Genomic DNA, 14,767 nt, shown 5'->3' with positions numbered 1-14,767 from the left:
ATTGTTCTATAAGAAATTCTGAGTGACCAGACTTCAGGAAAGCCTGGAGAGACTTGAGTGAAGTAAGCAGAACCAGTATACATTAACAGCAACCTTGTGACATGAGCAACTATAATGGATTTAGCTTCTCTCAGAAGTTCAGTGATCAAGGACAATCTTAAAAGACTTGTGATAGAAAATGCCATCCAGATCCAGAGAAAAAAAAATATGGAGTTTGAATGCAGAGCAAAGCATGTTATGTCCACTTTTCAAAACTTCTTTTATGTTTTTTTCTTTCTTTCTCATGGATTTCTTCCCTTTAGCTGTAATTCTTCTTTCACAACATGATTAATAAGGAAATATGTCAAACATGATTGTACATGTAGAGCCTATATCAGATTTCTCACTGCCATGGGGAAGGAGAGGGGAGGGGAGGTGGTAGAAAAATGTGGAACTCAAAAGCTTGAAAAAAAGATGAATGTTGCATGTAATTGGAAAAAAATAAAATAACCAAAAGATGCCTACACTAACATAATAGAGGAGGGTTGAGAGCAGAAGGGTCAGGGGTGCTATAGAGTGACCAGGCACCAACTATGTTAGACAAGGGAAGATGACTACTGGGTATCAGTGATGAGGCAGAATTTCTTCAAAAGACACTTAAGGGAAAGAAAAGAAGCAACTGGATAACCTGGTCTAACCCTGATAGTGGCATAATATTAGATGCCATCAAATCCTAGAAACCAGATGCCCTCATGCCTTAAAAGTACTCCACTCCCTGTCCTGGCACCTTTGAGAGTGTTCCTTTCAACCCACTTAAGGGAGGGCATCTGAATTATAGGATACAGAAGGCCCTGCTGCTTTTGCTCTCTCTGACCCATAACTGGTTGATTGAAGGGCAAATCACTGGGGCCAGGGTAGGCATCAGGAAGCTGGTATCTGATGCCTGGCATGTTGGATTTGATCCCTGATCCAAGGGGATGTATTCTTTGGCCAATCTTCCAAATCATCAGTAAGTGGGATGGCTGATTGATGTGACTTTAAAGTAGAAGTTTGGTAGCAAAGGATTTTTATCATCCAGTACCACCCTGACTTTTCAACCTTATCTCACATAATACCTTACTAAGCACTGTAAGTGCCAACCAAACTGGACTACCCACTATTGATGATACACACCCTATATTCTACCACCTCTTTGCTGTTGCTTACACCATCTCCCGTTCTTGAAATAAATTCCTTCCCTGTCTTTATTTGTTGAATTTTTCCCCATTCTTTAATGCTTAAATGTATTGCCCTTTCTTGATGAAGTCTTTCCTGACCCCTTGGTCAGTAAGAACTGTTCCCTCTGACCTTACATAAACTCTGTTTTGTCCAACTCTGAGGTATTACGTCTCAGAGAGTCCTTTCGCAGTGAGTGGTAAAACCTATGGAATCTTCAGAAAGTTGTTTTTAAAAGCAAAAAGAAAGAAATACACAGGATTACAAAAGAAACCAAAAATTAGTGAAATAATGAAATAACATTTTCACATCCAAGATCACAGACTCTGGGGAATCTATTCATAAACTCTCCCGGGGATACATGATTCAGAAGCCCTAGACCCAGAGTACAAAAGGACCTTAGAGGCCCTCTGGATCAATTTCCTCATTTTATTGAAGGGGAAACTGAGGCCCATGGAAGTTAAATGACCTGTCCAAGATCACCCACTCAGAGAGACAGAATGCTAAGTAAGCTCCTCTGATTCAAAATGGATTATTCTTTCTACCACACCTTGTTGCCTCTCAAATGGGAGCAGGAGGATAGATGAGATGACCTTTTAAGGCATATCTTGTACTTAATATTAAAGGACAGGATGGTGCTGCTGCTATCTTGGCCCCGGAGAAGACAACCTGCTTGTGTTTAATAGGTTATGGGTTAATATATCCATCTATATACTATGTGCATGTGTATAGACATATTTATATGTCTATGTGTTTATGAATAATATCTCGGATTATTGGTTATCCAGTCATCATCAGGTTGTGTGAGCTTATGAGCTCCACTCAGGCCTGAGGTCTCAAATGACTAGTAGAAAAGCAATGTGCTTCTTAGGGGCAGGGCCATTATTTTTATTTTTGTATCCCCCAACCAAATAAAGACATAAAAAGCATCTTTCTGACACTTAAATTTGACTAAATCACTCCTCTCTCAATAAACTATAGTGGCTCCCTATTTTTCCCGGAACAACTTGTCTCCTTCCCACCTTTCTAGTCTTCTTACACTTTCCCTCCATGTACTAAGATCAGGGTCATTGTCTTTTTTGCATATAATACTTCGTGTTCTTTCTCTCTACCATTTTCCCCTGATTATCTTCCCAAGCCTGTGATGCTCTTCCATCTCACCTCAGTCTCCTGGCCAGGTGGCACCATAGTGGATAGATCACCAGACCTAGAGTCAAGAGGACCTGAGTTCAAATTTGACCTCAGGCAATTACTAACTGTGTGATTCTGAGTGAGTCACTTAAAATCCAGTGCCTAAAAGAAAATTCCACCTTCTAAAGGAAGTCTTTTTTAGGACCCTTCCAGTGCTAAAATTTTCTCTAGGAGATTGCCTTCCATTTACATCATATGCATCCTGTATTTACATACTTCTCTTTTAGACTGTTAATTCCTTGAGGTCAGGGTCTGTTTTTTGCCTTTCTGTGTATCTCTAGTGCTCAGCATTGTGTCTGCCAAATAATACGCATTTAATAAAGGCTTGCTCATTGATTGATTAGATGCTTCATATAAATTCAGTGTTTGAGTTAGGACAGGGACAATTTGTTTTTGGCATTGACTCCAATCCTTTAGCAACCATTCATGGATTGGCGGTTGATTTTTTTTTTTTTTTAGGTTTTTGCAAGGCAATGGGGTTAAGTGGCTTGCCCAAGGCCACACAGTTAGGTAATTATTAAGTGTCAGGAGTGTATTAAGTGTCTGAGGCCACATTTGAACTCAGGGACTCCTGATTCAGAGCTATTGCTCTCTCCACTGTGCCACCTAGCCACCCCGTTGATTGATTGTTAATGGCTTTTCCTGGACTAGGATTGAAAACTTGAATACTTGCTCTTGGTCACTGGGAAAACAGGAAAAAAAGAAGTGTGTGTGTGGCTATTACCATCTTATTCCTGCCCCATGAAGGACCAACCAGTCTTGTGTCCTAGCCAGGGTGAGTAAGGGCTATGCAAAAATGATAGTACAGGGGCAGCTAGGTGGCACAGTGGCTACAGCACTGGCCCTGGAGTCAGGAGGACTTGGGTTCAAATCCGGCCTCAGACACTTAATTGCCTAGCTGTGTGGTCTTGGGCAAGTCACTTAACCCCATTGTCCCTTAAATAAACTTTAAAAAATGGATAGTACAATCTAGGGAAATGATCTGTCTGACCACTAAACTTGCTGACCCATATTTAGCAGTGATCAGCACTAAGGTGTCTTTCAACCCAAAACCCTATTACTTTCCCAGGGGCCAGAGTCAAAGGAAATGGATGCAAGTTGCAAAAGGGCATCCGGGTGGCACAGTGACTAGACCCCTGGGCTTAGAATCAGGAAGACTGGAGTTCAGATCCTATCTCAGACATATTAAATGGGTGACCCTAGACATGTCACTCTTTTAAATCTCCCATTTGTAAAATGGGAATAATAATAAAAGTTATCTCAAAGGATTGTTACAAAGAGCAAATGAAATAGCATAGGTAAACTATTTTGCAAATCTTAGGGTGCCATATAAATGTTAGCTGTTATTTAGGCTTGATGTCAAAAATTTTTTCCTCAATAATCAAATAGGATGTACTGCCTTGGGAAGCAGTGGTTTCTTCTTGTTGAAGGTCTTTAAGAAAAGACCATTCATTCATTGGCTGTGCAAACTGGGGAACAACACTTTATGTCTACCTAACAACCCCTTCCTCTTAGGTTTACTATGAGGATCAAAATAGATAAGATTTGAACAGTGAAGATGAATTTTTTTTTTTATTCTAAAACCAGTGTTTTATGTACTATGGCACCCCTAGCTACCCCCAGACATTGTGCTAATGCTCCACAAATGTTGGAGATACAAAGAAAGATAAAAATAGTCCCTGTCTTCAAAGAACTTACATTCTAATAGGAGACATCATGTAAATAACTTGGTATATGTCAGATATGTTCAGAGTATGGAAGGTTGTCTGAAAGGCTCTGGGTTGGGTGGGGGAAGTCTTCTTGCCAAGGTGGGACTTCAGTTGAGTCATGAGGGCAACCAGGAGAAACTAAGGGCAGGTAAGAAGGGAATCCATTCCTGAGAGCCAGGAGATAAGCTGAGAAGGTATGGAGAAGGAAAATGGAGTCATAATGGAGGATATAGTCCTTCCAAACATGGGTTCCTCTACTGTGTCTTTATATCAACAATCAACCATCATTTATTTGATTTGATGACTGATCATCTTAAGCCATTACTTGTATCCATCAAGTGCCATGGTCATGGTTTTGGGGATGACAACCATATTTTACAGATGGGAAAACTGAAGCTACAGGGAGATATCTGAGCTGCTAGAAGTGTTCTTCCCTCCCTAAGACCCAATTCCCAGATATTGGCCTTCTGGGTTACCTCTGGAATGGTCTTCTAACTTTACCTCCTTGTTCACTTCTCTCTGATTCAGCTCAGTCCCTCCAGGGGCTATGACTTTTAAGGTTGCTGGAAGTTCAACCGTGGAGACCTACCTGGAGTATGACCCTAAAAATGTGAGTGAGCTCCCAGCTGATGAACATTGGCCTTTGGATGCTGAAGTGGATGTTATCATCTCCATGAGGGCTGTCAGTCAGAATGTGGATGATGCCAAGGTGAGAGGGAGGCTCCAGAGATTTCCCCTTCCTGGACATTCACAATTCACACACACACACACACATATACTCACATACATGTGCAGATCCTGCTCTGTCTTCCATATGCACCTCTGCACCTCTACACCCACATCCATACATACACATCTCCTCTGTTCTAAGGGCTCCTTCCCCACCCTTCTGTACATACTTCCACACATCTCTGTACTAGTATACTCAATCCCCTAATTCTCTATATTTCTCCCACTCCCCCTTCCTGAGGGATGCACTTATGTCTCATATTTATCTTCATGTTGCCTTTCCCATTAGAGTGCACGTTTTTTGAGGGCAGGGAATCTTTCATACTTCCCTCTGTATCCTTAGCACAATTTTTAGCATATAGTAAGTACTAAATAAATATTTGTTGATTAATTGATTGACTCTCATACCCACATACATGAATCTCTCCCTACACCCAACATATCCCCAAACTAAATGATATACATATAAGCTCATGCATCCACTTGTATGTGTAATCCAATACATAGATATCGGCTTACAAGTACACACCTGAGTAAGTCACCTGTATGAATATTGTTCCTGCCATCCACATGCACACACACATTCACACACACATGCACACTCTGTAGATGCTTCTCACATACCAAAGGTGCTGAAATAGAAACATAAACAATAGGTTTCCTGTCTCAAGCCTCTAGCTTTCTAGACTTTCCTGTTGAGCCCATTTGCATTTGCAAATCCCTTCTTTCTTTCCTGTGTCATCCAGGTAGTAATAGAAGATCTGAACTGGGAGGATCTTTAAAACATCATTTGTTACATTTGGGAGGGACAACAGAATGCAGAATATCAAAGTTGGAACAGATCTTTGGATACCAAATGTCAGAACTTAGATCACAGTCAGGCCCTTAGAACAGAGAATGTCAGAGCTGGGAGGGGTCTTAGAACCCAGGCTGTCAGAGCTGGGGTGGGGGGAGGTCCTTAGAATACAGAATGCTGAGCTGGGAGGACCCTTAGAGATCATCTAGTCCAGTCTCCTCATTTTACAGATGAGGAAAGTGAGACTATTTAGAGAATTCTTCACTAGTTCCACTGGCTCTGGGTTCTTACTACACTGAAAGGGTAACTAGCCTTTGAATTTAAGCAGTGCCTTTTGGGTCTTCACAGATTGGAAGGGTCATCTTTGTAGCCCCCAGGCAGTATGGTCACAGTTAGATTTTTCTACTCCCATTGCTCCAAGCCTTTTGAGGATCCTGGGGTGGGGGTGGGGGGGCAGGGGTCCCGTCAGGTGCCTTGATGTTTCCACAGGTGCAGGTTACTTATTATGGGAGGAATGGGAGCCAAGCACTAGGCCAAGCCCTGCTGTATCTCACAGGCATTGGTAAGTAGCCCAGGGTCACCCGCCCTTTGCCTCTTTGTTTCTATACCTCCTTGATCCTTCTGTTGGGACACCAGCAGGTTCCCATAAGACGCAAGGTCTAGAACCCCCTTGTGCTCTAAATATCAGGTTTGTTCCAGACTGGCTTGTGACATTCAGTAAGCTGGTCAGCCTCTCTGAACCTCAGTTTCCTAGCCTTCCACGCAGATCCTATCCTCTCTTCCCTTCCCACCTCCCACTGACTTCCATGGATCAGTTGGATAGTACAAGGGAGGGACATTAGACTCCTGGAGAAAAAAAAAAGGATATAATATAGTCAGTTCCTGTTGTAAAACAAATGAAGAACAAAGAATGTACAGTTTCATAGTTCATTGGAGCTAGTGATCACAGAATGCCAAAGCTACAAGAGAGGAAATATAGTGTCAGAGCTGGAATTTTATCTTAGAACATAGAAGGTCAGAGTTGGGATGACTCTTAGAGAACAAAAGGCAAAGTTAGAAGGGGACTGAGGGGGAAAAATGTCAAAGCTAAAAGCAATTTTAGCTTAGAACACAGATTGTCAGTGCTAAGAGGGTCTTTAGGACACAGAATATCACAGCTGAGAAAGTCTTTAGAACATGGAATGTTAGACCTGGGAGGCCCTTAAAACCTAAAATAGAGGGACAGCTAGGTGGTGCAGTGGATAAAGCACCGGCCCTGGAGTCAGGAGTACCTAGGTTCAAATCCGGTCTCACACAATTACCTAGCTGTGTGGCCTTGGACAAGCCACTTAACCCCATTTGCCTTGCAAAAAAAAAAAACACAACCCTAAAATAGAGCTAAAAAGAATCTTAAGACTCAGAATGTCAGAGCTGAAAGGGGCCCCAGCTTAAAAGATACAATGTTAGGAGTAAAGGTAGAAAATCAGAGCTGGAAGAGAACTTTGATCATAGACTGTCACAGCTAGAAGATACCTTAGCTTAGAACCTAGAATGTCAGAGCTGGAAAGGGCTTTAGAAAAAAGACTGTCAGGTTTGTAAATATTACCAGTTTAGAACATACTGTAGCATGATTAAGCAGGAGGAAATCTTAGAAATCAGAATGTTAGAGCTGGAAGAAGCTTGAGTATATAAAATGTTAGAGCTGGCAGACCGCAGAGGTTATTAGTCACATATGATCATTTTAACAGTTGAGAAAACTGAGACCCGTAGAGAAAAATATTTTTGCAAGATCACACATCTACATAGTGGCAAGTCTCTGTTAAGACTCTGCTCTCACAGAGACCTGGTCTCAGGTCCTCTAGAAGATTTGACCATGTGGGCAAAGTGTTTAGACCTTAGAACTTCAATATTTCCACCTACTGCAACCACCAAGGAAAATGGCTCTCAGTCCAGGATTCTACCAAGCATAGAATCCCTTGCTGTCTGGGAGAGCCTGCTCTAGTAACCCATAGCATAAAGGGCAGGATAGAAAATGTGACTGCTTGGCATCCCACTATGCCAGGGGCCATTGCTTATACCTAGTACCTTTAGAGGGTCACTTTGTTGTGTGATTTTTCAGAAGTTTCTCTGGATGTTGACATGGATCGTACTGGGACAATAAAGAAGAACAAAGCTGACAAGGTAAGTTTCAACAGACTTTACCCTGACCTGGGAAAACACTTGCAAATTCTCTGGAGTTTTGGTAGAAACTTCCCTTCCCTTCCCTTCCCTTCCCTTCCCTTCCCTTCCCTTCCCTTCCCTTCCCTTCCCTTCCCTTCCCTTCCCTTCCCTTCCCTTCCCTTCCCTTCCCTTCCCTTCCCTTCCCTTCCCTTCCCTTCCCTTCCCTTCCCTTCCCTTCCCCTCTCCCTTCCCTTCCCCTCTCCCTTCCCTTCCCCTCTCCCTTCCCTTCCCCTCTCCCTTCCCTTCCCCTCTCCCTTCCCTTCCCCTCTCCCTTCCCTTCCCCTCTCCCTTCCCTTCCCCTCTCCCTTCCCTTCCCCTCTCCCTTCCCTTCCCCTCTCCCTTCCCTTCCCTTCCCCTCTCCCTTCCCTTCCCCTCTCCCTTCCCTTCCCCTCTCCCTTCCCTTCCCCTCTCCCTTCCCTTCCCCTCTCCCTTCCCTTCCCCTCTCCCTTCCCTTCCCCTCTCCCTTCCCTTCCCCTCTCCCTTCCCTTCCCCTCTCCCTTCCCCTCTCCCTTCCCTTCCCCTCTCCCTTCCCCTCTCCCTTGCCTTCCCCTCTCCCTTCCCTTCCCTTCCCCCTTCCCTTATTCATGATGATTCATATATATCTTCATTAGTAATTAATATTAATTCAAAGATTACTTGTTATTAGCATTATTACTAGTAATAACCTAAAAGATATAATTACGCTGACCAATGCAAAGACCATCCATGATCTCAGAGGACACTTGATGAACCAATTCTCATCTTCTGCCAGAGAGAGGATATATTTAGAAAGGGACACACATACACACACACACACATTTTAGACTTGACTAATATGGGAATTCATTTTACCTAACTATGCATATTTGCCTAATGAGTGTGGTTTTTTCTTTTTTCAAAAATGGAGGGAGATGGTAAGAGAGAAAATAAATCATTGTTAACTGAAAAAAATGTAAAGCTAACATTTATATTCCTTTATATGTGTATATGTATGCACATATACAGATAGATATATATAGTTTGCAAAGCACTTCACATGCATATCATTTGATTCTCAGAATAACTGTGATAGAAAGATGCTATTATTATTCCTATTTTACACAGGAGGAAACTGAGTCATGGCAAAGTCATATGAATTGTTCAGGTTTACACAACAAATAAATGTCTGAGGCAGAATTTGAACCTAAGTTGGAGTCTTTGTTCTGTCCACACCACCTAGTTCTTAGTCTGTATGAGGTACTATAAGAAGGTCCCCTGCCTTCAAGGAGTTTATGTTCTAATGAGTGAAGATCATATGACAAGCAAAGCTGGAATTGGAAAGAGTACTGGTGGGGTGGGGGGTGATTCAGAGTTTTCCAGAAAGCATAATGATGACCTGGTTTCAGGCAAGATTAGATGCCAACACCCCCATCTAATTAAAGCCAGGGTCCAGGGACAGAGAGTTGTGGGAAGAGAATGAATATGAGAGTGGAGGTGGCTAGAGAGATCCTCACTTCTCTATCTCCCTCTCCTCTGCCCCTTCCTCTCCATCCTCAAGACTATCCCCTTAATCTAGCCACCACAGTTAATGTCTCCCCTGGACTTCTGCTGTAGCTTAGTCATGGGTCTCTCTGATTCCACTCTTCTCTTTCTTCAATCCATTCGGGACATGCTTGATAAGGGTCACCCTAAAGCATCCATTCAAACACCTTCTATGCTTCCCTATTGCCTTAAGGATGCAATAAAGACTCCTAAAATTGCATCTAAAGTATCTTCTGTCTACATTTCCAACCTCCATGTTCCAGTCAAAATATATGATATTGTGTTTTCTGAACTTCAACCACTGTCTACTTACTTGAAATGTGCTTGCTCCTCAATCTAGGCTTTCAAAATTTGGGTCTGCCTTCAAAGTCCAGTTTTGGCACCCCCTCCATGAAGCCTTCCCTGATGCCACCCCTCACCCCCAGTTGAAAGCACTTTTCATTCCTTGTATTTCTCCCTATCTCCCCTTTGTTTTGGTCACTTCTTACCTTTTATGTCCTCCTGTGTGATGTTTTATTTTCTCTCACCCTCTTTCAGAAGAATGTGAGTTCCTTGAGGGTAGAGATTTTATAATTTTTCTTTTCCTAACCCCAGGGTTGAGTGCAGTGCTTTGTGTCTATCCTCAATGACTGATTATTGAATGGAATTTCTTTCCTTTGGCTGCAGAAAACATGGAACTGGGGCCCAGAAGGTCATGGAGCAGTCCTTCTGGTGAACTGTGACAAGGATAGTTCTGTCTCTGAGGGAATTGACTACTCTAATAGTCACTTATATTCCATGGCAGGTAAGTGTGGGGTTGGGGAGCTGGACCAGGAGCCTTCTTGGTCCAGGCAGAACAAAGGGGGGGGGAGGTTCCTGTAGACCATGCCCCTTTTACTGCTATGGGAGGAGGAGAGGGGGCAGTCCTAGAAGACTCCTCAAACTTTGTATCTGCTCAGACCTGCAGGATATGTCTAAGATGCTGCTCTCGACAAATGGCCCTGATGAGGTCTTTGAAAAACACAGACTTGTCCTGCATATGTCGGTCAATGATGCAGACAAAGTGGCTGTATTTCATGCCCAAGGTAAGAAAGCAAGATCCTGCCAACCTGTGGGAGCCTATATTGGTGTACTCGGAAAGGAAACTTTCCTTTTCTTTTTCCTTTCTCCTTCTCTACTTCCTAAATGTCTTCTTTACTTCTTTCCCTTCTTTCTTCCTTTCTTCCTTTCCTCCTTCCTTTTTCCCTCCTTTCCTCCTTTCTGCCTTTCCTCCCCTCCTTTCTATTTCCATTCTTCCTCCCTTCCTCTTTCCTTCCTTTCCTCCTTCCCTCCTTTCTACCTTCTCTCCTTTCTTCCTTTCTGCCTTCCCTACATTCTGCCTATCCTCCTCCTCTCCTCTCCTCCTTCCCTCCTTCCTTCCTCTCCTTTTTTCCTTTCCTCCTTTCCTTTCCTTTCTTCCCTCTGTCTTTTTTTCTTTTTTGGTGAAGCAATCAAGGTTAAGTGACTTGCCCAGGGTCACATTTGAGGCTGGATCTGAACTCAGGTGCTCCTGTGCCGCCTAGCTGCCTTCCCCCCTCCTTCCATTTTTTTCTACTTTTCTTTCTCCTTTCCTTAAACACCGATTGAGATCCTGTCCATGGGGACAAATGACAGACCTGAATGGTCAAGTTGCTAATTCTCTGAATTAACCTTCTCATGTTGCCATTCCTGATATGACCAGAAGCTGATTAATTGTGCTCTCCCATTGTGACTGGGATCTCAACCAGGTAACTTTTCAAGATAACTCACCTCTCTACCCCCAGAAAAGATCCTCTTATTCTTTGATTTTTCTCCCAGGTGGAAGTCATATTTCTGACTTCAAGAGGGTCCTTGGACCAGACAAATTGTCCTACACGGTGCATCGGGCTGTTGGGGAGAAGGAGATCACTTTCTATGTGGAGGGCCTTACCTTCCCTGATGCTGATTTCCTTGGACTTATCTCCTTTGACCTCACCCTGATGGACACAGATGAAGTATGGCTTGGCAAGAGGGCATCCTTGGGAAATCCAGGCCTGGAGAGATTGGTGGGAAGATAGAAAAATGGCAGAACCTGGGAGCTGGTTGGTTGGCTTCAGACAAAGGGAGGTTTGTTAAGGATAGATAGATGGGTAGGGGGAGAAGTGTGTGTGTGTGTGTGTGTGTGTGTGTGTGTGTGTGTGTGTGTGTGTGTGTATGGGTACAGTATGTGTTTGTTATATATGCAGCTATCCAAGGTTGGGTAAAGAGTCTGAAGTTCACTAGGTCAAGTTACTAGCTGGATAGCTTTGGAGGTGAGTAGCCGTGGACTTGAAAGCTGAGGTCCTTTCCAGCTGAGTTAAGGATGTTGCATCTGTTCCCACAGATGCTGCTTGAAACCCCAATCTTCACAGACTCAGTTGTATTCCGAGTGGCCCCCTGGATCATGACCCCCAATACCCAGACGCCCCTGGAAGTTTATGTGTGCAGGTAAGGATTGAGCCATTCCTTTCCCAGGAATCTTATCTCTTCATTACTTCTGGCCTTTGCCCTAATCTGGAGAAAAGCAAAGCATAGCCACTCTAACTGCCTTTTGGACATCTTGACCTCCAAACTGAACTTGTCATCTTTCCCCTTAAATCCTCCCTACTCTTCCTCCCTTCTCTATTATTGTAGAATGAAATATCAACCTCTCAGTCCCTTAGGCTCCCAACCTAGGAATCATTCTGGAATTCTAACTACCTCTTATTCCTCCAAATGGAATCGCTTATCAAGACCATATCTTAAATATGCCCCTTTCTTTCCTCTGATACTGCCCTGACCCTGGTGCAGTCCTCATCACCTCACACCTGGACTATGGCGATAACTCCTAGTGGGTCTACCTGCCTCACACCTCTCCCCACTCCAGGCCATCTTCCTCCTAAAACCTAGGTGTGATCCTGTCACTCTCCTACTCAATAAACTGCAGTGGCCCCTCTTGCCTTGAGGAGCAAATACAAAATGATATTTGTCATTCTTAGATCTTTATACTTCAGCTTCCTTCTACCTTATAGCTTTCTCCCCAACATGCACTCTTTGATTCAGTGATACTGGCCTCGTGGCTGTTTCACAAACAGCCTTCTTTCTCTGTCTGTGCCTGTGCCTGGAACACTTTCCCTCCTCCATTCTGACCACTGGCTTCCTTTAAGTCCCAATTAAAAGCCCACCTCCTACACAAAGCCTTCCCTAACCTCTCTTAATAACAGTGCCTCTCTTCTGTTTATTATTTCCTATTATTCCTGTATAGAGTTTTCTTTTTATATATTTGTTTGCCATTCTCCATTAGATTGCAAGTTCCTTGAGAGCAGGAGCTATCTATTGCCTCTTTCTGTTTCCCCAGCACTTGGCACAGTGACTGGTTCATAGTAGGTGCTTTATTAATGCTTATCGATGATTGATTGATTGATAAATGAGGAGAGAGAGAAAGCACTGATGCAGGTGACAGAAGACCCAGGTCCAAATCCCACCTCTGGTGTTCACTAACTGGGTGACCTTGGACAATTCACTTCACTTTTCCAGGCTTTACTTTCTCATCTATAAAGTGAAAGGGATGGAGTAGATGTAAGTAAGATCTTATAAAACCAAACTCCAAGGAAATCTGTGAGCCTGGCTGGGAGAATTTCTCAAGCACCTTCCAGGTGCAGGAGATGGAGATGCCATAGTACTGAAAGCACAAGAGCTATGCAATTCTAGAAGCATTTATTAAGCAGCTTACCTCCCTCCCTACTTCAGGTATGACTGGAAAAGAGCTCAATTGATGGCAGTTCTAGGAGTGGGAGTGGGACCTGGTTGCAATGGTTAGGAGAACCCAGAAGGAGACAGAGCATATTATATTATTTGATCCCCATAGCAATTTTGTGGGGTAGATGCTGTTCTTAGCCTTATTTAACTGATAAAGAAACTGAGGCAGACAGCAGTGAAATGAATCTTGCATCAGTCTTGGGATATTGGTGTTTTTAGTATCCCCATTTTATAGATGTGGAAACTGAGGCAAACAAAGTTAAGTGACTTTCCAAGAGTCACATAGCTAGTTAGTGTCTGAGCCTGGATTTGAACTCAGGTCTTCCTGACTCTTAGTTGTTGCTATACTAGCTGTCTCAGACAGAGGACTGGTAATATATGTCTGATTGGAAGTTTATTTGAGTTCTGTAAATATAGAAGGAGAGATGGCGATTAGGGTGAGTAGGCTTTTAAGATATATTTTGGAAGGTGAATGGAGAGTGGGGTTGAGGCTGGAGACTGGGAATGACTTGGGTCTTGGTTGTGTGATCATTGTTGGGAGTAGGAGAGATGAGCAGTAGCATGCTTGCTAATCTCCAATAGAGGAAATACCATTCTAAAACTAGTCCAATATGAGAAGTATTCATTAAGCGCTTACTATGTGCTGATCATCAGGAATACAAAGAAAAAAAGCCATGGAATCTGCTCTGATGGGTCGTACAGAGACGAAGGTTTACAAGATAATTTAACAAGGTCCAAGCAGGCATTAGCAACCAAGGGTAGGTAATCAAGAAAGGCTTCTTTTGGAAAGTGAAACACGAAGGGAACTTTATGGTACCTGAGAAATTTTCAGAGGTGGAAGTGAGGCGGTAGGGTGTTTCCAATATGTAGGACTTTTTATACCAAGGCTTGGAATGGAGGTGGAATATGAGCTGTCAGACTGGGGAGATAGGAGGTAGCCCATTTTGACTGGGTAGGAAAATATGAATTGAAGAATAGTGTGGAATTCACTTGGAAAGGTGGAGGGAAGCCATACTATGAAGGATTCTCAATGCTTACCTAAAGAGTTTAGAGGTAATGTGGAGGGATTGAAGTTTCTAAAGCAAGGCAGTGACATGATCAAAGGGATGTGTTAGGAAGATTTTTATGGTTGGAGGATGGGTAGGGAATAGGAAAGACATTGGAAGAGGAGAATGGGAGGGGGGGTCGATATTAAATTACCCACACCAAAGTCCTTTCTAAATCAATCATAAAATGGTAGAGCTGGAAAGAACTTAAGAGGTCATTTAGTTTAAGGTTTCTTTCATTGGTTTCACAGGATGCAAGGATAGATTTCAGTAGTTTGTGAACTTGGTAGGAAAAATTCCAGTCTTATTTTTCATGAACTTCTCCCTAAGTTGAGCATTTCTTTCAATTATTCAAAAACATTCTTCTAAGAAAGGGTCCATAGGTTTTCCCCAGACTGCCACAGTGGTCCATGACACAGCAAAGATTAAGAATTCCTGCTCTTCAGTTAACAGATGGGGAAACTGAGGCCAACAGAAGGTGAGTAACTTGCATGAGATCACAAAGGCAGTTTTATTGTAAGGTGGTAAGCTGTTTCTGCTTCAGGAGGTGGGGATGGGCATCAAATTAACTCTGAACAAATCTCAGGCATTTTTTAGAGGGGCATCTGAAGGAACTTGGGAAGCTTCTCTCCTGGGAGGTCTTAGAGAAT

General features: G+C 43.1%; 1 protein-coding gene across 1 annotated transcript in view; it reads left to right on the top strand.

The window, feature by feature from the left end:
* Positions 1–14,767, top strand: part of LOC141509077 (protein-arginine deiminase type-1-like) — a 63,180-nt gene that overhangs the window by 25,023 nt on the left and 23,390 nt on the right. The window contains exons 2-8 of the mRNA XM_074218292.1: positions 4,623–4,803; positions 6,109–6,181; positions 7,718–7,779; positions 9,985–10,102; positions 10,257–10,382; positions 11,134–11,309; positions 11,678–11,781. Coding sequence (XP_074074393.1) covers positions 4,623–4,803; positions 6,109–6,181; positions 7,718–7,779; positions 9,985–10,102; positions 10,257–10,382; positions 11,134–11,309; positions 11,678–11,781 — 840 coding nt within the window. The remainder of the gene's footprint in view (positions 1–4,622; positions 4,804–6,108; positions 6,182–7,717; positions 7,780–9,984; positions 10,103–10,256; positions 10,383–11,133; positions 11,310–11,677; positions 11,782–14,767) is intronic.

This window comes from Macrotis lagotis, chromosome 1 (assembly GCF_037893015.1).
Source record: "Macrotis lagotis isolate mMagLag1 chromosome 1, bilby.v1.9.chrom.fasta, whole genome shotgun sequence".
Taxonomy (NCBI): Eukaryota; Metazoa; Chordata; class Mammalia; order Peramelemorphia; family Peramelidae; genus Macrotis; species Macrotis lagotis.
This window is presented reverse-complemented; position numbering and strand designations above follow the sequence as displayed.